The 23,609-nt window shown below is 43.7% G+C and overlaps 1 protein-coding gene across 3 annotated transcripts in view; it reads left to right on the forward strand.

Annotated features, from left to right (window-relative positions):
* Positions 1 to 23,609, forward strand: part of LOC109904196 (cysteine-rich motor neuron 1 protein) — a 178,742-nt gene that overhangs the window by 117,066 nt on the left and 38,067 nt on the right. For all 3 annotated transcript variants that reach the window (XR_004202706.1, XR_004202707.1, XM_031788003.1), the window contains exons 6-7: positions 3,078 to 3,260; positions 13,143 to 13,340. Coding sequence is in view for 1 of the 3 variants with exons in the window: in XM_031788003.1 (XP_031643863.1) it covers positions 3,078 to 3,260; positions 13,143 to 13,340 (381 nt within the window). In the remaining 2 variants the exon portion in view is untranslated. The remainder of the gene's footprint in view (positions 1 to 3,077; positions 3,261 to 13,142; positions 13,341 to 23,609) is intronic.

Genomic DNA, 23,609 nt, shown 5'->3' on the forward strand with positions numbered 1-23,609 from the left:
CATTGAAGAAAGTATCGATGTTTCATAACCCTGGCTATCTGTAATATGCTGCCTGCCAATCTGTAATATCATAAATTGCTTTCTGGGTGAGTTTTGAGTGATCCAAGCTTCAAAGGTTTGATCCCGATCCTGCATTAGAATATCCAGGTGGATAATAACCATGTGGAGAATATCCAGGTGGAGAATGACCATGTGGAGAATGACCATGTGGAGAATATCCAGGTGGAGAATAACCATGTGGATAATAACCATGCGGAGAATATCCAGGTGGATAATAACCATGTGGAGAATATCCAGGTGGATAATAACCATGTGGAGAATATCCAGGTGGATAATAACCATGTGGAGAATATCCAGGTGGATAATAACCATGTGGAGAATATCCAGGTGGATAATAACCACGTGGGAAATATCCAGGTGGAGAATAACCATGTGGAGAATATCCAGGTGGATAATAACCATGTGGAGAATAACCATGTGCTTCAAATGCATCATGATGTACAGGTAACTGCCAAAATAATGGAAACACCAACATAGTGTCTTATAGGGCATTGGGCCACCACGAGCCACCAGAACTGCTTTAATGCACCTTGGAATAGGTTCTACAAGTGTCTGGAACTCTATTGGAGGGATGCGACACCATTCCTCCACAGGAAATTCCATAATTTGGTGTTTTGCTGATGGTGGTGGAAAACGCTGTCTCAGGCGCCACTCCAGAATCTCCCATAAGGGTTCAATTGGGTTGAGACCGGTGATTGAGACGTACTGAAGTAGCCAAAGTAATGGGCAACTGGGCCTGCTCAGCATTTTTATTCATGACCCCTAAGCATTATGGGATGTTAATTCCACTGTGTGGAAGCATCTGCTTTCTACAGTATATACAGTATATACTGTGTATCCTTAATTTACTTTACTGTTTCCTTTATTTTGGCATGTACCTGTACACTGAGAAGCAATAGTCCCAGAGGATCCCCTCTGACCCTGTCCATTCACAAGCCTATAGTATGGATGTGTTGTTACCCATGCGTCAGAATACAACATCAGTCTGTCCTGCATCATTGGTACCCCCTAACCACAGTACAGTGTTTTGCTGTAGTAGCCATTAGTGTTGCTAGTCTGTGGTTTTCATGTGCCAGTGGGTAACTGTTTCATTTATAAAGGCAATAATACCCAAGACGGAGGCACTCAGTGAACATCTGGGAAGGAAGTATGCGATGCCAGAATTACCATCTGCCATGGTAATTCTGCCCCACAACTCTCTTACTACTCTCCCAGGCAGCTCTGATCCACTGCAGCCTGCAGCTCTGGAGACCCCAGCTTTTCATCCAAGTTCTTGGACCAGTTCTTGATTGAGTTTCTGACTCAATGGAACCAATGGTATTGATTACCAAAAGTGCAAACTCCACCCATCTCCATTACCTGCACTCCAGGCAGGCCCAATCACATGCTCAATGTATTTGAAAGAAATCACAAAGAGGACCTTGTAACACTGCTCCCGAAATACATGCATTGTATAGTGATGTCCTTGTATGACACCTACACACTGATGCCATCATAATAGACAGTAAATAGGGCCGAGAAGATACCAATATCGTAATACTTGTTAGTATCGTGGCAAGCAAACAAAACATGAAGTGGATATAAATTCTTTAGGAAAACAGCCCTAATGTTGGAAGCAAATGTTGTCATCCAGAGTCACATGTATTTATTTTCCAAGCTATAGCACACAATATTTTACATACTGCAGGTTTTTCAAGGACCAAAAAGTTCGGACTGCTTTGTGTTTACATTTTTGCAGTGAAAAAATATTGTGATACCCCCTCCCACACACACACACGCACACGCACACGAAAACATACCTTCCAATGCTTTACACACACCATAGCAGTCGATACGAGGAGGGAGGCACGCACACATACATAGAACAGCATTTAAGAACATATGAACAGAAGTGGGCCTGATTAGAGTGAATCCATAGCCCTCACTGGTGTGACAACCATGCATGCAGTATCGCCCCATCACGTTGTTATTCATTGAACCACAACTAATTGACAAAACGAATAGCAGAAAATAAAAGACCCCACATTCCATATTGGCAGGCCCTGTAATTGTAAACATGTAGAAACCAATTTCCCTGTGCCATTGATTCCTGGGAATGAACTGTTCTCTGATACAGCTGCATGAGATTAAATGCTTGTGCGTTTTTTAATATTTTTTGAACCAGACATTTTTTTAATGGTTTTTAATAGCTGAAGAGGACAGGCAGATTACCAGTTGCTCTTGGAGTGAACAGACTCCTCCTGAGAGGGATAAGATTTAAGATCCCACTAGGCACATATGTCAATTCAACGTCTAGTCCACGTTGGTTCAAGGTAATTGTAATGACTTGGAAACAACCTTGATTCAACCAGTATGTGCCAGTGTGTGCCATTCAACCAGTTTGTGCCCAGTGGGACAGTTGTGTTGTGTTGGAGATGAAATGGGTTGAAAGTTATTCATTGTTAATAACTTTTTGTGTGAATGTGTGCGTCATGCATCAAATGTTTTCCTATAGTGGTGCAGTGTTTCCATCCATCTGTAGGTACTATAGTTTACAATCTGTCTCTCTCATACATTGATATCTGTGAGTTGTACTCACTGACGCACACTCACCACTGTAGGCCTTATATCAAGAAAGGTGAATTTTTTCACCTTGTGTTGCCATGGAGACCAGGAGAGACCAATTTCATAGCCTTCTGAAACTCTGCTGTGTCTTTACAACAGACACCACGCTAGCTGTCTGATGGGAATTTTGGACCATTTTTGTCATCGTTATAATCTGTTTTTCTCTTTTGTTCCTACTTTTAAAAAATGTTGTTCTTTGCTATTGCTTGGTCGGTGGGCGTAAGAAATAACCCTGAAAGAAAGGGAGTTTTTCCCAGACAATGGGCCTCTGCTTCTGCTTGCTCTTTGGGATCAGGGCAGGTTATTGTAAAAGCACTTAGTGACAACTGTAGATGTAAAATAGGGGCATTATTAATACATTTGATTGATTGATTGATACATTTCTCTCATCATAAATCCTTTCTCCTCTCTAGAGACGAAGCCGGCTTGCAGCTTCAATGGGTCAGAGTACCATGACGGAGACATGTTCCGAATGGACGCCTGCCACTTCTGCCGCTGTCAGGGAGGGGTGTCGGTGTGCTTCACCGCCCAGTGTGGCATCCTGCACTGTGAACGCTACTATATCCCTGAAGGAGAGTGCTGTCCAGTCTGTGAAGGTATGACATCATCACCAAATTACATCGCTCCTGACTCCTCCCTCCCTGTATGACATGACACAGACTCCTTCTATATTCACAAAGAGTCATCTCAGAGTAGGAGTGCTGATAAAAGGATTGGATTTGCCTTTCACATCATAATGAATGCGATTATATGGACATGTGGTACCTGATCCTAGATCAGCACTGTTACACTGAGACAATTTTTTTATACAGGCCCATATCACCATAAATGAGAAATCCCATAATAGTCACTGTCTAGAAACAGAATCAAATGAAACATGTTCCTTTAAGGGGAATCACCAAACCTCGTCCTTACACGACTCACTATTGTATGTATTCAGATCGTGATCAAGCCTATGAGCAATGTTACATCGGTTTCTAAAGTTCCCTCAAGGTCAGAGATGTGGCAACAGAAATGACAGTCTGCTGAGACCAATGCATTTCATACCATTTCATTCAAATGAGTGCCTGTGGTAAAGAGCAGATTTGCTCTGCCTGAGTGCAAAGCATTAATAAACATCAGGAGAGAGATGAGCTGTGGCAACTGCCTAACTCCTACACCACCGTGACAATACACAGCTATAGGCAATTAAAGCCTGAATGATGAGATTACTTAAACAGTCACTGAGTCAGACCTTCTGCCTTCTGTTTCTCACTCAACCTATCTTTAACTGACTGTCTTTGGCTCAGACACACACACACACACACACACACACACACACACACACACACACACACACACACACAGAGGGCTTTATTTTATCAAACCTAATGCAATGGTCATTCTAAGCCCTACCGGTAGTGCTATAGGTCCGGGGTGTGTCAGAAATATTTTTGCTATTTTCATAGACGTTATTATGAGCTCAATAGCTGGCAGTCGTGTGAAAGGCCTGGATCTTGATGAATAAACAAGTTGTAGGTGTGATGAGGGCGTGGCCACTCACTGGCCAATCCTGTCGTTCCATGGCTTAATACCGCATGCAATTGTCTCATATTCTCTAGCTTATTGACGGTCTTTGCGTTGTCATCAGCTCCAATTCAGCTGGGGGGCATGGAATATTCTCATCCAAGTCCATTGTGGATTGATACTGTAGCCTATCCTATTTAATAAACTGTAGTAACAGTGAAAAAAAAAACATTCAGTGTTTGTTCAATATGTTTGGAGTGTTGACAGTCAACATTGTTGTACTTGGCTTCAATTAGTATAGGCCTTTACACATCACACTTCTTCTCAAATAAAAAATACTAGCTTTTGTTATAGTAGGTTAAGGGCTTGTTTTTTAATCAAACTAAATGGAGAACAAGCGATTGTTACTGGAAAATAACTTAAACATTTCTAAATATTAGTGCCACTGGATGATCTCATCTTACGTCAGCCAAACCCTTTATCGATAGTCTTGACAACTTAGAGAATACATTGGGCATGAAAAAACCCCGCTTTAATTGCTTCATTGTTTTTTAATAATTCGTTTTTTATGTTTCTAAATACGAGGTTTACGGGCGCAAAAATAACATCTCTCTTGTTCCATGTCCATATGGTCCCTGTGCTTCAAGGCTGGATAGGCTGTGCTTCCGCTGTCATAACCAAATGCATTACCGCTAAGACCAGCTTTCGGTTGGACTTAAGTATCCCCAACTAGCACATACTGAAATTGGTACTTTTTAAGGACACTCAGATATTGCCACCCCTCCTACTTCAATGCAAGCGAGCTCATTTAACACAGATAAATAAAAAAATCCTGCTGCTTTGAAGAGCACCACTTTCAGTGCTTTCGGGAAAGGATTCAGACCCTTTGACGTTTTCCACATTTTATTACTTTATAACCTTATTCTAAAATAGATTATTTTCTCATCTACACACAGTACCCCATAATGACAAAGCAAAAACAGGTTTTTAGAAAATGTTGCTAATTTATATCACATTTACATTAGTATTCAGTCTCTTTACTCTGTACTTTGTTGAAGCACCTTTGCCAGCGATTAGCGACTCAAGTCTTCTTGGGTATGATGCTAAAAGCTTGGCACACCTGTATTTGGGGAGTTTCTCCCATTCTTCTCTGCAGATCCTCTCAAGCTCTGTCAGGTTGGATGGGGAGCATTGCTGCAAAGCTATTTTCAGGTCTCTCCAGAGATGTTCGATCGGGTTCAGGTCCGGGCTCTGGCTGGGCCACTGAAAAACATCCCCACAGCATGATGCTGCCACCACCATGCTTCACCATAGGGATGGTGCCAGGTTTCCTCCAGATGTGACGCTTGGAAGAGTTCAATCTTGGTTTTATCAGATTCTTGTTTCTCATTATCTTAGTCTTTCGAGTCTCACAGCAAAGGATTTGAATACTTATTTAAATAAGGTATTTCAGGTTTTGATTTGTAATACATCTGCAAAAATGTCTAAAACCCGTTTTCACTTTGTCATTATGAGGTACTGTGTGTAGATTGATGAGGACTTGCATTTATTTAATCCATATTTTATAATTTAGCTAGTCATAGAACAAGCTTTCAAATTATGGGCACCTGACCCAGATTACGATTTTTAAATGGGTCGTTTTTTGGATTGCGTAAAACAACAACAGTAATTATGTGATGGTGAGGATACAGGGATGTGTTCCAAACAAAACAACTGAACTCAGCAAAACAATTAATGTCCCCTCACTGTCAACTGCGTTTATTTTCAGCAAACTTAACATGTGTAAATATTTGTATGAACATAACAAGATTCAACAACTGAGACATAAACTGAACAAGTTCCACAGACATGTGACCAACAGAAATTGAATAATGTGTCCCTGAACAAAGGGGGAGTCAAAATCAATAGTAACAGTCAGTATCTGGTGCATCAAAATCAAAAGTAACAGTCAGTATCAGGTGTGGAAGCCAGCTGCATTAAGTACTGCAGTGCATCTCCTCCTCATGGACTGCACTAGATTTACCCGTTCTTCAACCAAGGCACCTGCAACTTCCATGACATTTCTGAGGGGAATGGCCCAAGCCCTCACCCTCCGATCCAACAAGTCCCAGACTTGCTCAATGGGATTGAGATCCGGGCGCTTCGCTGGCTATGGCAGAACACTGACATTCCTGTCTTGCAGGAAATCATGCACAGAACGAGCATTATGGCTTGTGGCATTGTCATGCTGGAGGGTCATGGCAGGATGAGCCTGCAGGAAGGGTACCACATGAGGGAGGAGGATGTCTTCCCTATAACGAAACAGCATTGAGAGCGCTGCAATGACAACAAGCTCAGTCCGATGATGCTGTGACACACCGCCCCAGACCAATACGGACCCTCCACCTCCAAATCTTTCGCGCAAGAGAGTACAGGCCTCGGCGTAACGCTCATTCCTTTGACAATAAACATGAATCCGACCATCACCCCTGGTGATAGAAAACCACGACTCATCAGTGAAGAGCACTTTTTGCCAGTCCTGTCTGGTCCAGCGACGGTGGGTTTGTGCCCATAGGCGACGTTGTTGCCGGTGATGTCTGGTGAAGACCTGCCTTATAACAGTTCTACAAGCCCTCAGTCCAGCCTCTCTCAGCCTATTGCGTACAGTCTGAGCACTGATGGAGGGATTGTGCAATCCTGGTGTAACTCGGGCAGTTGTTGTTGCCATCCTGTACCTGTCTCGCAGGTGTGATGTTTGGATGTACCAATCCTGTGCAGGTGTTGTTACACGTGGTCTGCCACTGCGAGGACGATCAGCTGTCCGTCCTGTCTCCCTGTAGCGCTGTCTTAGGCGGCTCACATTACGGGCATTGCAATTTATTGCCCTGGCCACAACTGCAGTCCTCATACCTCCTTGCAGCATGCCTAAGGCACGTTCATGCAGATGAGCAGGGACCCTGGGCATCTTTCTTGTGGTGTTTTTCAGAGTCAGTAGAAAGGCCTCTTTAGTGTCCTAAGTTTAATAACTGTGACCTGAATTGCCTACCGTCTGTAAGCTGTGAGTGTCTTAACCACCGTTCCAGAGGTGCATGTTTATTAATTGTTTATGGTTCATTGAACAAGCATTGGAAACAGTGTTTAAACCCTTCACAATGAAGATCTGTGAAGTTATTTTGATTTGTATGAATTATCTTTGAAAGACAGGGTGCTGTGTTTTTGCACATGTGTGCTTGCTCAATGGCACAGCCAGGAGGGAAAACAAACTTGGAGTTCAATACTTTTCCTGTCATAAAAGTGCTTTGAAATAACTTAGGAACTGTGCACAGAGGTGTATGGCCACTTGGAGACACAAGTTAGTTCTCTCATTCAAACCCTTGTATTTTTGTTTTTTTGTCTTATGTTGCACCTATCTCACATTTTCCAGTAATAGTCTTATGTTTCTGAATGTATACAGATTATATTAAGATTTTGTTATCAACAAATGTGGTGAAGAGTACAGTAAATGTAAAATTCACATAAAATCAACAGTGTAATGTTTGGATTCAGTCTTGTGTCAGGTGAACTATTGTGTCCTCAACTTTGGTCTAATTATTTTCCCGTGATCTCCAAACTGTTCCCTTTCAATTGCTACCATGCTCATGCATAATGCTTTTCATATTTCTTCTTTAAGAAACATTTCAATCAGCCCCTATCCATTTAGGCCAAGTCCCAGGTGTTAAACTATAAAACTCTAATCTTTTGGGGAGAAATGTAATTTACAACAGCAAACATTTTTATTAATGTAATATTGACCTCATGTTCATTCAGTCGTTGCATCCATAGTTCTGCTCTCCCTGACCGTGGTTACATTTCTTCAGCCCCATCCCTTAGCTTTATAGCAAACCTCATCTCTCGTGGACAGATACACTACATGACCAAAAGTATGTGGACACCTGCTCGTGGAACATCTTATTCCAAAATCAAGGGCATTAATATGGAGTTGGTCCCCCTTTTTCTGCTATATCAGCCTCCACTCTTATGGGAAGCCTTTCCAATAGATGTTGGGACTTGCTTCCATTCAAAGAACAAGAGCATTAGTGAGGTCGGCACTGATGTTGGGCGAATAAGCCTGTCCCACAGTCAGCGTTCCAATTCATCCCAAAGGTGTTCGATGGAGTTGAGGTCAGGGCTCTGTGCAGGCCAGTAAATTTCTTCCACACCGACCTCGACGAACCATTTCTGTATGGACCTCGCATGGGGGCATTGTCATGCTGAAACAGGAAAAGGCTTTCCCCAAACTGTTAAGATTTCACTTAACTGGAACTAAGTGGCCTAGCCCTAACCATGAAAAACAGCCACAGACCATTAGTCCTCCTCCACCAAACTTTACAGTTGGCACTATGCATTCGGGCAGGAATACATTCTCCTGGCATCCGCCAAACCCAGATTTGTCCGTCGGACTGCCAGATGGTGAAATGTAATTCATCATTCCAGACAACGCGTTTCCACTACTCCTGAGTCCAATGGCAGTGAGCTTTACACCACTCCAGCCCACGCTTCTCGGCCATGGAAACCCATTTCATGAAGCTCCCGATAAACAGTTCTTGTGCTGACTCTGCGTCCAGAGGCAGTTTGGAACTGAGTGTAGCAACTGAGGATGATTTTTACGTGCTTCAGCACTTGGCGGTCCCGTTCTGTGAGCTTGTGTGGCCTACCAATTTTCAGCTGAGCCATTGTTGCTCCAAGACATTTCCCGTCACCATAACAGCACTTTTGACCGGGGCAGCTCTAGCAGGGCAGAAATTTTACAAACTGACTTGTTAAAAAGTTGGCATCCTATGACAGTACCACTTTGAAAGTCACTGAGCTCTTCAGTAAAGCCATTCTACTGTCAATGTTTGTCTGTGGAGATTTCATGGCTGTCAGCAACGGGTGTGGCTGAAATAGCCGAATCTGCTCATTTGAAGTGGTGTCCACATGCTTTGTATAGTGTAAATACTGAGTGTAAAAAATATTAGGAACACCTACCCTTTCCATGATATAGACTGACAAGGTGAATCCAGGTGAAAGCTATGATCCTTTAATGATGTCACTTGTTATATCCACTTAAATCAGCGTAGATGAAGGGAATGAGGATTTTTAAGCCTTGAGACAATTGAGACATGGATTGTGTATGTGTGCAATTCAAATGGTGAATGGAAAAACTTAATATTTACGTTCCTTTGAACGGGGTATGGCAGTAGGTGCCAGGCGCACCGGTTTGAGTGTATCAAGAACTGCACCTCTACTGGGTTTTTCACACTCAACAGTTTCCCGTCTGTATCAACAATGGTCAACCACTCAAAGAACTGTGGGAAGGATGCATCGGCGTCAACATGGGCCAGCATCCATGTGGAACGCTTTCGACAAGTTGTAGAGTCCATTCCCCGAATTAATTGAGGCTTTTCTGAGGGTGCAAGTCAATATTAGGAAGGTGTTCCTAATGTTTGTACACTCAGTTTATGTAAACATAACTGGTACCATAGAATCTGTCGGGAAGGAATGACGTAACGAGCAGCAGTAGTTCCAGTGTTTAGGTTTTCGTCACTGGTTATTTGGACGTATCAAGATTTGGTGAAGGGTCTTAAACTGGGTGGCTGAGAATTTTCCATTTGCGAGGGTGTAAACTTTGTGGACAATTATTTTTTTTACACGTATGCCCCCAGACCTTAATCGAGAATCTGACAAAATTACGCAATATTTTTGTTCTGGGTTAACCAAGATTATAGCAAACCAAGTTTTTTAAATTACGTTTCCTTGCTTCACTTCTTCCTCAAACCGTTTGACAGAGGAAAATGTCCGGTCAGAATCATGACATCTCTTACAGTATAATACAGTCTAGTGAGCGTCTGTGGAGTAAGTAGGGTGAGAGTTGACCTGGTATTATATGGGCACCAACCCGAGGAAGAGGGAACTCCTGATCTCTGCAAAATGGACCTTTCAACTCTTTTATTATTATTATTTTTCACCAGGTAGGCCAGTCGAGAACAAGTTCTCATTTACAACTGCGACCTGGCCAAGATAAAGTAAAGCAGTGCGACAAAAACAACAACATAGAGTTACACATAAACAAATGTACAGTCATTAACACAATAGAAAAATCTATGTACAGTGTGTGAAAACGTAGAAGAGTAGGGAGATAAGGCAATAAATAGGCCATAGAGGCGAAATAATTACAATTTCGCATTAACACTGGAGTGATAGATATGCAGATGATGATGTTAGTAGAGATACTGGGGTGTAAAAGAGCAAGAGGATAACAATATGGGGATATTGGCAGATGGGTGTGCTATTTACAGATAGGCTGTGTACAGGTACAGTGATCGGTAAGCTGCTCTGAGAGCTGATGCTTAATGTTAGAGAGGGAGATATAAGACTCCAGCTTCAGTGATTTTTGCAATTTGTTCCAGTCATTGGCAGCATTAGAACTTGAAGGAAAGACGGCGTAAGGAGGTGTTGGCTTTGGGGATGACCAGTGCAATATACCTGCTGGAGCGCGTGCTACGTGGGTGGGTGCTGCTATGGTGACCAGTGAGCTGAGATAAGGCGGGGTTTTACCTAGCAGACTTATAGATGATCTGGAGCCAGTGGGTTTGGCGACGAATATGTAGTGAGGCCCAGCCAACAAGAGCATACAGGTCGCAGTGGTGGGTAGTATATGGGGCTTTGGTGACAAAACGTGATGGCACTGTGATACATCCAGTTTGCTGAGTAGAGTGTTGGAGGCTATTTTGTAAATGACATCGCCAAAGTCAAGGATCGGTAGGATAGTCAATTTTACGAGGGTACGTTTGGCAGCATGAGTGAAGGAGGCTTTGTTGCGAAATAGGAAGCGGATTCTAGATTTAATTTTAGATTGGAGATGCTTAGGGGTAGGGGTAGCCAGGTGGAAAGCATGGCCAGCCGTAGAAAAATGCTTCTTGAAATGATCGATTATTGTAGATTTATCGGTAGAGACAGTGTTTCCTAGCCTAAGTGCAGTGGGCAGCTTGGAGGAGGTGCTCTTATTCTCCATGGACTTTACAGTGCCCCAAAACGTTTTGGAATTAGTGCTACAGGATGCAAATTTCTGTTTGAAAAAGCTAGTCTTAGCTTTCCTAACTGACTGAGTATATTGGTTCCTGACTTCCCTGAAAAGTTGCATATCGCGGGGGTTATTCGAAGCTATTGCAGAACGCCACAGGATGCTTTTGTACTGGTCAAGGGCAGTCAAGTCTAGGGTGAACCAAGGGCTATATCTGTTCTTAGTTCTACATTTTTTGAATGCGGCATGCTTATTTAAGGTGGCAAAGAAAGCACTTTTAAAGAGCAACCAGGCATCCTTTACTGACAGGATGAGGTCAATATCCTTCCAGGATACCTGGGCCAGGTCGATTAGAAAGGCCTTGATGGCTCAAGTGTTTTAGGGAGCGTCTGACAGTGATGAGGGGTGGTCGTTTGACCGCGGACCCATCACGCACGCAGGCAATGAGGCAGTGATCGCTGAGACTGAGGTGTATTTAGAGGGCAAGTTGGTCAGGATGATATCTAAGAAGGTGCCCATGGTTACGGATTTAGGGTTGTACCTGGTGGGTTCCTTGATCATTTGTGTGAGATTGAGGGCATCTAGCTTAGATTGTAGGATGGCTGGGGTGTTAAGCATATCTCAGTTTAGGTCACCAACAGTACAAACTCTGAAGATAGATGGGGGGGCAATCAATTCACATATGGTGTCCAGGGCACAGCTGGGGGCTGAAGGGTCTATAACCAGCGGCGACAGTGAGAGACTTGTTTCTGGAAAGGTGGATTTTTAGAAATAGAAGCTCGAATTGTTTGGGCATAGACCTGGATAGTATGACAGAACTCTGCAGGCTATCTCTGCAGTAGATTGCAACTCCGCCCCCTTTGGCAGTTCTATCGTGTTGGAAGATGTTATATTTAGGGATGGAAATTTCAGGATTTTTGGTGGCCTTCCTAAGATTCTGACATGGCTAGGGTTAGCGGAGAGTGCTAAAGCAGTGAATAAAACAACCTTAAATAAGAAACAAACAAAAAACAGCAATAGGCAAGGTATATTGACATTAGGGAGAGGCATGTGTAGCCGAGTTATTATAGGGTCCAAAGAGTAACACTAGATGAGTCAGGTAGCCAATTCCGTAGTTGCTGCTATGCTAGGCAAGCTGGAGACATGGCGATTCAGACAACTAGCGTGCCGGCGCTAGCAGATGGGCCTCAGGCGACTTCGCAAAGGAAGAGCCTGTTAAAACCACCTCGGACGGTTACGTTGGCAGACCAGTCGTGATGAATCGGAGGGGCTCCGTGTCGGCAGTAAAGGGTCCAGGCCAATTGGCAAAAGAGGTATTGTAGCCCAAGAATTGGCTGGTCGACCTCTTTGGCTAGCCAGGATATGGGCCTAGCTCCAGGCTAGCTCCAGGCGATCTGGTGCTTGCTTCGGGACAGAGACGTTAGCCAATTGTAGCCACTCGGATAGCAGCTAGCTAGCTGTGATGTTCCTGTGTAAAGGTTCAGAGCTTGCGGTAGGAATCCGGAGATGTGGTAGAGAAAAAGCAGTCAGATATGCTCTGAGTTGATATCGCGCTGTGCAGACTGGCAGGAATTGACCGGGTTGAGGCTGGCTGATGTCCGAGTTAACGGTGAGGACCTCTAGCAGTGGCTAACTGACTACTAGCTTGTAGCTAGTTAGCTGGCTAGCTTCTGATCAGGGTTCTGGTTCTAAACTATAAAAATAGCAGATCCGTACCACATTGGGTGAGGCGGGTTGCAGGAGAGTATATTCAGTCCGTAGATGTAAAATGAGATTAAAATATATACAAAATATATATGAAGAAAACGATATAAGCAAGGGACAGGACGGGACAAGACAAAAACACACTTCTGACTGCTATTCCATCTGGGATTCAAGTTACGGGCTCCTGTTCTGTTGTTTTGGGATCTTTAAAATTAATCAATATTTTCTGCAACTATCTCTTTTCCAGACCCCATCTACCCATTGCTGAACTTCGCAGGTTGCTACGTGAATGGGGAGATCCTAGCACACGGAGACCACTGGCGTGAGGACGACTGTACGTTCTGCCAGTGTGTGAGTGGTGACTCCCGGTGTGTGGCCGCTGCTTGTGGGCACAGCTGCCTCAACCCAGTGACCGTACCCGGAGAGTGCTGTCCAGTGTGTGAGGGTAAGTGTGTGTGTGTGTGTGTGTGTGTGTGTGTGTGTGTGTGTGTGTGTGTGTGTGTGTGTTTGTGAGGGTAAGGAGAGCAACACACACCGCCACCTGACATGCCCTCTCACCTCAACCTGTCTGTCTCTGTTGGTGTCTGTCTCATTGCCTCTGTCTGGTTGCATCTCCTAGTATGTCTCTACTCAGTTGTTGTCTAATTCTATCTCTCATGCTAGCTGTGCCTGCTTCTATCTCTTTCTCTCTTTTATTTTCTCTCTGTCTAAATGTTTTGTCTCTTTCACTCAGCTTAAGTTTCAGTTTGTCTGCTTCTCTGTCTCTCGCATTTTCTCTCTCCACATTACCCCTGTCTCTGTCTGCCGTTGTGTACTGTACATTTTATGTTTATTTGTCTTTGTATCCATATGGACCTGTCTATGTGTCTGTATGTTTTATCTACTTGGCAGTGCAGTGTGACTCAGTGGACAGACAGGGTCGGTGAGGATTCTAATGAAATCTAGGGAAATCCAGGGAAATCTATTTGAAGCTGAGCAGAATCGCATAATTTCAGTTAGCAGGTGCGTGCCTCGTCTCCTCTACCGCTGGTGTCATACAGCAGCAATCTGCATACAAACGGTGACACACAAATCGTCCCTGGTGTTCTTTTCCCCCAACATTATGCACTGCTTTAGTTTCATCATGCATGTGTATCAGAATACCACATTACCTCCTTTATTCTCATATTGGTTTGGGAAGACCACACTGGGGAATTAGGTTGTTGCTTGTTGCTCGTTTGTCTGGTTAGTGGAAGCAGTGAGCTTAGCGGCTTACAGAATCATAATCTTTTATTAGGCAAGTCTGAATTATGGATTTTTGCAAAGCTATCTGGGGATGTTGTTGTGTTATCTTTCTAAGGCTCTCTCTGGCTTCCTATCACTGATGAGATTACATCTAAGGTTCAAGGGGCTAGTGCAGTGTAGTATGCTGCCGGTTTCTATATCACACACATCCACACACAAGCATAAATTGGATCGATGGTACTGTAGGTGAAGATCTTGGTTGATTATAGTCTCTTTTACCTTTGTAGCCAAGTACCATGTTTGTAATACAGTATAACCCCTTATCTTATGGATTCTAGGAACACTATCTATGGACTAAGCACTGTGTCAAATGGCCTTTTACCAAACGTATATAGGTGCATAAAAATGTCTTTAATCATAACCAGTCAAAACTTCGTAGGTGGAAGTCATGATGAAACAAATCTTCAAGAGTCAGCAAATGCTAAAATCAGTGATGCAAGATATGGATACATTGTTTTTGTATTCTTAGGTATTACTGCACTGTTGGAGCTAGAAACGCAAGCATTTCCCTGCATCTGCAATAACATCTGCAAATATGTGTCCGTGACTAATACACTTTGAATTGATTGTTACAGCTTAGCATTGTTAGCTGTTAAACAATGAACTGTAAGATCCCTATCAGCATTAGCATACTTTTAATACTGTGGCCTTGAATGCTTGACTTACCACACAGTAACTTGAAGGATATATCTGCTGTAATAAATAGTATTTTTATTTAGATGAGTTACACTCTATCATGCAGTCAGTCAGTGGATGGATGATCTGATAGGGACCAACAGGGGACTGAATCTCATATCAGTAATGAGACATATTAATATTTCAGTTCTTATATACAGTGGGGCAAAACAAGTATTTAGTCAGCCACCAATTGTGCAAGTTCTCCCACTTAAAAATATGAGAGAGGCCTGTGATTTTCATCATAGGTACAATCCAGAAAATCACATTGTAGGATTTTTTAGGAATTTATTTGCAAATTATGGTGGAAAATAAGTATTTGGTCAATAACAAAAGTTTATTTCAATACTATATATACCCTTTGTTGGCAATGACAGAGGTCAAACGTTTTCTGTAAGTCTTCACAAGGTTTTCACACACTGTTGCTGGTATTTTGGCCCATTCCTCCATGCAGATCTCCTCTAGAGCAGTGATGTTTTGGGGCTGTTGCTGGGAAACATGGACTTTCTATGGGGTTGAGATGGGGTTGAGATCTGGAGACTGGCTAGGCCACTCCAGGACCTTGAAATGCTTCTTACGAAGCCACTCCTTCGTTGCCCGGGCGGTGTGTTTGGGATCATTGTCATGCTGAAAGACCCAGCCACGTTTCATCTTCAATGCCCTTGCTGATGGAAGGACCCATTCATTCTTTCCTTTACACGGATCAGTCGTCCTGGTCCCTTTGCAGAAAAACAGCCCCAAAGCATGATGTTTCCGCCCCATGCTTCACAGTAGGTATGGTGTTCTTTGGATGCAACTCAGCATTCTTTGTCCTCCAAACACGTCGAGTTGAGTTTTTACCAAAAAGTTATATTTTGGTTTCATCTGACCATATGACATTTTCCGTATCTTCTTCTGGATCATCCAAATGCTCTCTAGTAAACTTCAGACGGGCCTGGACATGTACTGGCTGAAGCAGGGGGGCACGTCTGGCACTGCAGGATTTGAGTCCCTGGCGGCGTAGTGTGTTACTGATGGTAGGCTTTGTTACTTTGGTCCCAGCTCTCTGCAGGTCATTCACTAGGTCCCCCCGTGTGGTTCTGGGATTTTTGCTCACCGTTCTTGTGATCATTTTGGAGCCCCAGATTGAGGGAGATTATCAGTGGTCTTGTATGTCTTCCATTTCCTAATAATTGCTCCCACAGTTGATTTCTTCAAACAAAGCTGCTTACCTATTGCAGATTCAGTCTTCCCAGTCTGGTGCAGGTCTACAATTTTGTTTCTGGTGTCCTTTGACAGCTCTTTGGTCTTGGCCATCGTGGAGTTTGGAGTGTGACTGATTGAGGTTGTGGACAGGTGTCTTTTATACTGATAACAAGTTCAAACAGGTGCCATTAATACAGGTAATGAGTGGAGGACAGAGGAGCCTCTTAAAGAAGAAGTTACAGGTCTGTGAGAGCCAGAAATCTTGCTTGTTTGTAGGTGACCAAATTCTTATTTTCCACCATAATTTGCAAATAAATTCATTAAAAATCCTACAATGTGATTTTCTGGATTTTTCTTCTCATTTTGTCTGTCATAGTTTAGAGAGGCCTGTAATTTCCATCATAGGTACACTTCGTACCTATGATGGAAATTACAGGCCTCTCTCATCTTTTTAAGTGGGAGAACTTGCACAATTGGTGGCTGACTAAATACTTTTTTTGCCCCACTGTATCAGTTCTTCCTCCACTTCTCCCTCCAATTAAACAGACCAATATTAGACTATCAAAGCATTTTAAAACAAAATCAATGACTAACAGGGACATTTAAAATGAGCAACGTAATACATTACAAGCTCAACCCAGTGGATTTAGGGTGAGTTTTGTTTTGTAATCAGGATGCAAAGATCTCCACTTAGGTAGCTAGTTTCACTGGCCTGGGGTCAGTTCCACTCGTGTGTCACTCCATGCCATGTCTTAATGCCTGCAGGTCCCATTGCCTCTACCCCATGGTGAGCACGCTCACCCCCACCACCTTCCATTAATCTTTTATGTGCCTGTCTGCCTCTGAAGAAATGATGTGTTTTTTTTGACTGGCCGAGGCTCACACCTAGAGAGGGAGAGGCAGGTAGGGTCACCATGTTGTCCCCAGTCCTCCCACGCTAACCCAATTGTCACATGCCTGGCCATGCACTTTGAACGGTAATATGAATAATAACAGATCATATGTATTTATGCATTTATAGACCGTATTTTATTTCTGTATTATGTAAAATAGGTGAAATAAGCTCAAAATGGTTCACTCAATACTACTATTTCACTGTAGGCACACTATTTGTGTTGCTGATGATGATTTTTTGTGTGTTCTGTCCTCCTCATTCGAGCAATATGTTTCCAGGGTTTTTCAGATCAAAGCTGAGATAGATAGGTGGGTAAAGATATTATTTGCTTCCTTGATATGCTCATGCTCACACACATTTACAGCCATTACATTTATTGATAGTAGTTTGGGGAATGGAATCACTATGGGGCATAATGTTTTTCTGTCACTAGGATAGGTTTGGCTTTGATTGACTTCTAATTAAACAATGTTTTAAGGGAGATGGAAAAAATATATATAATGGCAAAATGTGATTTCTCCCAAACACCTATTCATATTTGTATTCCATTCATGGATGGGATGAGTTTTTGTATTATACTGTAAGATGGGTTTCACCATCTGTGCTATTGGGGATATTGACCATTGTGTCTTGGTGGGGGACTTGAGAGATACTCTGAGAGATATGCTATGATGACAGGGAGCAGCAGAGTTTAATGCATGCCCTCACATCGTTATCCCTCTCATGACCTTACTCTGCCTCCTCAACAAAAACTCCTGACATTGGTGATATGTAGCAGGCTACCCTTAATAGAGATCTCACTGTGTGTACTGGGTCTGGGCCTCTGTGTGTACTGGGTCTGGGCCTCTGTGTGTACTGGGTCTGGGCCTCTGGGAACACCAGGTAAACACAAGCCAGGTCCTGCCACTGTCACCCCTGACCTTGTCCCTCCCAGCCAGTAGACACACACACACACACACACACACACACACACACACACACACACACACACACACACACACACACACACACACACACACATACACATACACATACACATACACACACACACACACACACCCCTGCCCTTGTCCCAGCGGCCCCAGGGAGCACGGCCTTGTGCTCCCTGCAGCTTAATTTAGCTCCTCCTCAGTCAGGCCAGCTCTTTATGCATTTTTATTTCATAATTATTATTTGTTAGGAGAGGTGGTTTCCTCAATGTGACACTCCCTTTATGTCAGGGTGGGTATTGTACCAGATGCACTATGTGTAATTAAGCAAATGAAGGCTGTCATATTAGGATGAAGCCTTCTGGAAGCCTCTGCGATACTTAATGCTGCATAACTTATAGCGGAATCCCACCTCAACAGGTGTGTGTGCGTGTGTGTGTGTGCTTTGTCACTGTTTGTGTGTATAGTCTTTTGCCATGCCTCTGCTACTATAGCCACTAGGCTGTTTTCAGCCCGCCCACCAATTGTTTGTTATTATGGATACCTTGTTTTAGCCCTAGTTTTTAGCTAGTTAATGAAATCAGAGAGAGAGTGCTCATTTATAAATCATAACATCGAAAAGCCCTGAAATAAATGAATGGAGGTGTTCGTCAAAGACAAATAACCTTGAGAGGAAAGAAGATGGGGAAAAAATGTTTTTGTTATTTTGTTACTTTTATCTGCTGGTGCTTAATTAAATTTGCAACTCCAGAATAATTGGTACTGCGTTGTTTTCAGAAAGACCTACTCTCCCTCCCTACCTGGCCATTTTGTGTTTACCAGTAATTAAGTGACCCCAAATTGTCAGCAACAATTTTGTTTTGCCTATGTTTAATGAAATGTTTCTCTATATAGGCTGCTATCTATTTACTTTTAAATGGTTTCCAATAGATTGAGCATTGTTATTATTAGCATTATCAGTATGTTTTATTTCTACAACTGATGTTGTGCATCATTTCATTCATAGTCTCTGGTGATGGACTACCCAGCAAACCAAAATTGGTTCTGTGAACGTTCCCAGAACATTCATTAGGTTGTCCCAAAAGTTCTAAAAACAAAAAAAACTATCCAGTTTTGCTGATGATAATACCATTTTTGAATAAAATATTAAACTGATGTTGCAAGAATGTTCCCAGAACACATTTTGTTATTACATTATCTAGAAACCTAATAAGAACCTTAGGGGAATGTTCTGTGGGGGTTGTTACAGATTTACATTTTAGTCATTTAGCAGAAGCTCTTATCCAGAGCGACATCTTAAAGTGCATTCATCAAGGAAAACTCCACCCAAAAACAATATTTTGGAATTTGTTTCATTAGTACATTGTTAATTAATATAGTCCCAAAATGTTTTTCATGTCAGCAATCAGTTTTCAAGATATATAACTTGAAGAGGTAGGGTTTCAGATGTTTTCGGAAGATTGGCAGGGACTCTGCTGTCCTAGCTTCAGGGGGAAGCTGGTTCCAACATTGGGGTGCCAGGGCAGAGAAGAGCTTGGACTGGGATGAGTGTAGGAGTGGGGTAACATGGGAAAACTTGGGAAGGTTGAACACCAGGCGGGCTGCAGCCTTCTGGATAAGTTGCAGGGTTTAGATGACACAAGCGAGTACCCGAGCCAACAGCGAGTTTCAGTAGTCCAGATGGGAATGACAGGTGCCTGGATTAGGACATTCACCGCTTCCTGTGTGAGGTAGGATTGTACTCTTAGGATGTTGTAGAGCATGAACCTGCAGGAGAAAGTCACAGGTTTGATGCAGAAAAGAACAGGGTCTTGTCCAGGATCACACCAAGGTTCTTTGCACTCTTGGAGGGGGACACTGTGGAGAGAGGTTTTGGAGTGGGCAGGCCTTCCCTGGGAGGAAGAGTAGCTCCAGTTTATCAAGGTTGATCTTGAGGTGGTGATTTTTGGGGGGTATTTTACTATTTTATAGGGATCCCCATTAGCTGTTACAACATCCAAGCTGAGATATCTGCCAGACATGCAGAGATGTGTCGCCACCTGGGTGTCAGAAGGGGGGAAGGAGAAAAGTAGTTGAGTGTCACCCGCATAGCAATGATAGGAGAGACCATGTGAGGATATAACAGACCCTAGTGACTTGGTGTAGAGAGAGAAGAGGAGAGGGCCTTGAACCGAGCGCTGGGGGACACCAGCAGGGAAAGTACGTGGTGCAGACACAGATCCTCTCCATGTCACCTGGTAGAAGTGGCCTGCCAGGTAGGATGCAGAGCCTGAGACGCCCAGCCCTGAGAGGGTGGAAAGGAGGATCTGATGGTTCACAGTGTCGAAGGCAGCAGATAGATCTAGGAGGATAAGAACAGAGGAGAGAGAGTCAGATTTGGCAGTGCGGAGAGCCTCCCTGACACAGAGAAGAGCAGTCTCGGGTTGAGTGACCTGTCTTGAAGCCTGACTGATTAGGGTCAGGAAGATTGTTCTGAGAGAGATAGCGAGAGAATTGGTCAGAGACAGCACGCTCAAGTTTTTGGGGGGAAAAAATTGAAAAGGGATACAGGTCTGTAGTTTTTGACGTCAGAGGACTTGAGGGTTTCTTGAGGAGGGGAGCGACACGGGGCATTTTGAAGTCAGATGGGACACAGCCAGTGGTCAGGGATGAGTTGATGAGGGAAGTGAGGAATGGGAGAAGGTCTCCAGAGATGGTCTGGAGAAGAGCGGAGGGGATCAGGTCGAGTGGGCAGGTTGTCGGGAAGCCGAACCTCACCAGTGGCCAGACCCCACAGTATTTAATCTGGAGAGAGAGAGAGGGCAGAAAGGTAGTTAATAAGTGTGAGTGAGACCAGTGGACTCAATTGGCTGGGTGAATGAGGAGTGGATGTCATCAATCTTCTTTTCAAAGTGCTTGACAAAGACGTCCGCAGAGAGGAAGGAAGGAGGGGGTGGAGGATTAAGGAGGGAGGAGAAGGTGGAAAGAGTTTCCTAGGGTTAGAGGCAGAAGCTTGAAATGTAGAGTGATAGCAGCGGATAGCAGTGGATAGCAGCGGCTTTAGCAGCGAATGAAAAGGTGGAGAGGAGGTAGTGAAAGGATGAAAGGTCCCCCGGAAGTTTGGTTTTCCTCCATTTTTGCCTAGCTGCCCGCAGCCCTCTTCTGTAAGCTCGCAATGAGTCACTCAGTCACGGAGCAGAAGGGGAGTGTCTAGCCAGCCGGGAGTAAAGGGGATGCGGAAAGGGAGGAGAGTTGGGTCGAAGATGGCAAAATCAGGAGACAGGACGGAGAAGGATTTATCAGAAGGGACAGATGATAGAACAGAAGAGGAGAGAGTAGTGGGAGAGAATCTACTCACTACTGTAAGTAGCTCTCGATAAGAGCGTCCGCTTACTTACTAAAATGTAAAAATGTAAATGAGAGAGAGAGTGAAGATTGCAATGGCACATGACAATCTGGGTATGCGCTGAGTGGCGAGGGTTGGAAGAAAGGGAGACGGGAATGTTCCCAGTTTGCTGGGTAGACTGTCCAGTGCACATGTGATTTGGTTCTGGGTTCTGAGATGAAGAAGCAGCAGTTACTCACTGGTGTCTCCTCTGACCTTGACTGTCCTCCCCGTAACTCTTCCTGGCCACCTCCTCCCTACCTCCACCTGTCGTCCTCCTACCTCCTCCTGGCCACCTCCTCCCACCTCCCTTATCCTGTCCTCCTCCCCACTCCCTTCTCCTGTCCTCCTCCCCACTCCCTTCACCTGTCCTCCTCCCCACTCCCTTCTCCTGTCATCCTTCCCACTCCCTTCTCCTGTCCTCCTCCCCATCTCTCTTTTCCTGACCTCCTCCCCACTACCTCCTCCTGTCCTCCTCCCCACCTCTCTTTTCCTGTCCTCCTCCACACCTAACTTCTCCTGTCGTCCTTCACACCTCTCTTCCCTTGTCCTACACCTCCTATGATCCTCTCCTCCTTACCTCCTCCTGTCCTATTCCTAACCTTTTTCCCATGTCCTCCTCCCCACTCATTCTTTGACTTCCTGGTCTGGTCTCCTCTACAACCCTTGTACAACCCTCGCCATATTTATAGTCACAGCACAGCACTGGTCCTGGCCCTGTGCTCAGCAGAGAGGAGATCCATACAGCAGAGTAGCAGCCAACCAGGCAGGGTGACAGGCATCAGGGAGTAACATGTCAAAGCTGTCATAACTAAACCTTGTGCTGGTGTCCATGACTGTGACATTTGGTGAGCTAGCACCCTACGATATGATATTAAATGTTGTACAATCTTTAAATGGATTGAAATTCACTGAACTAAAATGTAGACACTTAATTTTAAGAGATACACTGAACAAAAATATAAATGAATCATGCAGCAATTTCAACAATTTTACTGAGTTACAGTTCATTAAGGAAATCAGTCCATTGAAATCAATTAAATACGCCCTAGATGATCCCGCAGATTAAGAAGCGGGATGTGGAGGTACTGGGCTGGTGTGGTTACACATGGTTTGGTCTGTGGTTGTGAGGCCTGTTGAATGTACTGCCAAATTCTCTAAAATGAAGTTGGAGGCTGCTTATGGTAGACCAATGAACATTAAATTCTCTGTGTCTGGTGGACATTCCTGCAGACATGCACCTGTGTAATGATCATGCTGTTTAATCAGCTTCTTGATATGCCACACCTGTCAGGTGGATGGATTTTCTTGGCATAGAAGAAATGCCCACTGACAGGAATGTAAACAAATTTCTGCACAAAACTTGAGAGAAATACATTTTTTTGGTATGGAAAATTTCAGGGATCTTTTATTTAAACTCATGAAACATCAAGATTTTTCTGTAATGAGACTGACATGCGTGAAGAAAAGACAGAGAAAAAGGGGGAGGAGGGTGGAGTGCCTTGTGAGAATTCACCAATGAGTAGGTAAACCACCACTACCTTCTGTATTATTGGCCAATGTGCAATCATTGGAAAACAAACTGGACGATCTACGATTAAGAATATCCTACCAACAGGACATTAAAAACTGTAATATCTTATGTTTCACCGAGTCTTGGCTGAAAGACGACACGCATAATATATAGCTGGCTGGCTTCTCCGTGCATTGGCAGGACAGAGCAGCTATGTCTGGTAAGACGAGGGCCGGGGGTGTGTGTCTATATGTCAATGACTGCTGTTGCGGGATGTCTAATATTAAAGAAGTCTCGAGGTATTGCTCGCCTGAGGTAAAGTACCCCATGATAAGCTATAGACCGGTGCCTGGTGCCCCTGCACATTGACTCTGTAAAGGTATATAGAATTGCTATTGTTATTTTACTGCTGCTCTTTAATTATTTGTTACTTTTATTTCTTCTTTCTTTTCTTAACTGCATTGTTGGTTAATTAAGAGCTTGTAAGTAAGCATTTCACTGTAAGTTGTTGTATTCAGCTCATGTGACAACTACAATTTGATTTAGACCGCAATATCTACCAAGAGAGTTCTCATTCATATTATTCGTAGCCGTCTATTTACCACCATAAACTGATGCTGGCAATAAGACCACACTCAACGAGCTGTATTTGGCCATAAGCAAACAAGAAAATGCTCCTAGTGGCCGGGACTTTAATGCAGGCAAACTTAAATCCGTTTTACCTCATTTCTACCAGCATATCACATGTGCAACCAGGGGAGGAAAAAAAATTCTGGACCTCCTTTACTCCACACACAGAGAAGCATACAAGGCTCTCCCTCACCCTCCATTTGGCAAATCTGACCATAATTGAATCCTCCTGCTTCCTG

This window comes from Oncorhynchus kisutch, linkage group LG14 (genome assembly GCF_002021735.2).
Source record: "Oncorhynchus kisutch isolate 150728-3 linkage group LG14, Okis_V2, whole genome shotgun sequence".
NCBI lineage: Eukaryota > Metazoa > Chordata > Actinopteri > Salmoniformes > Salmonidae > Oncorhynchus > Oncorhynchus kisutch.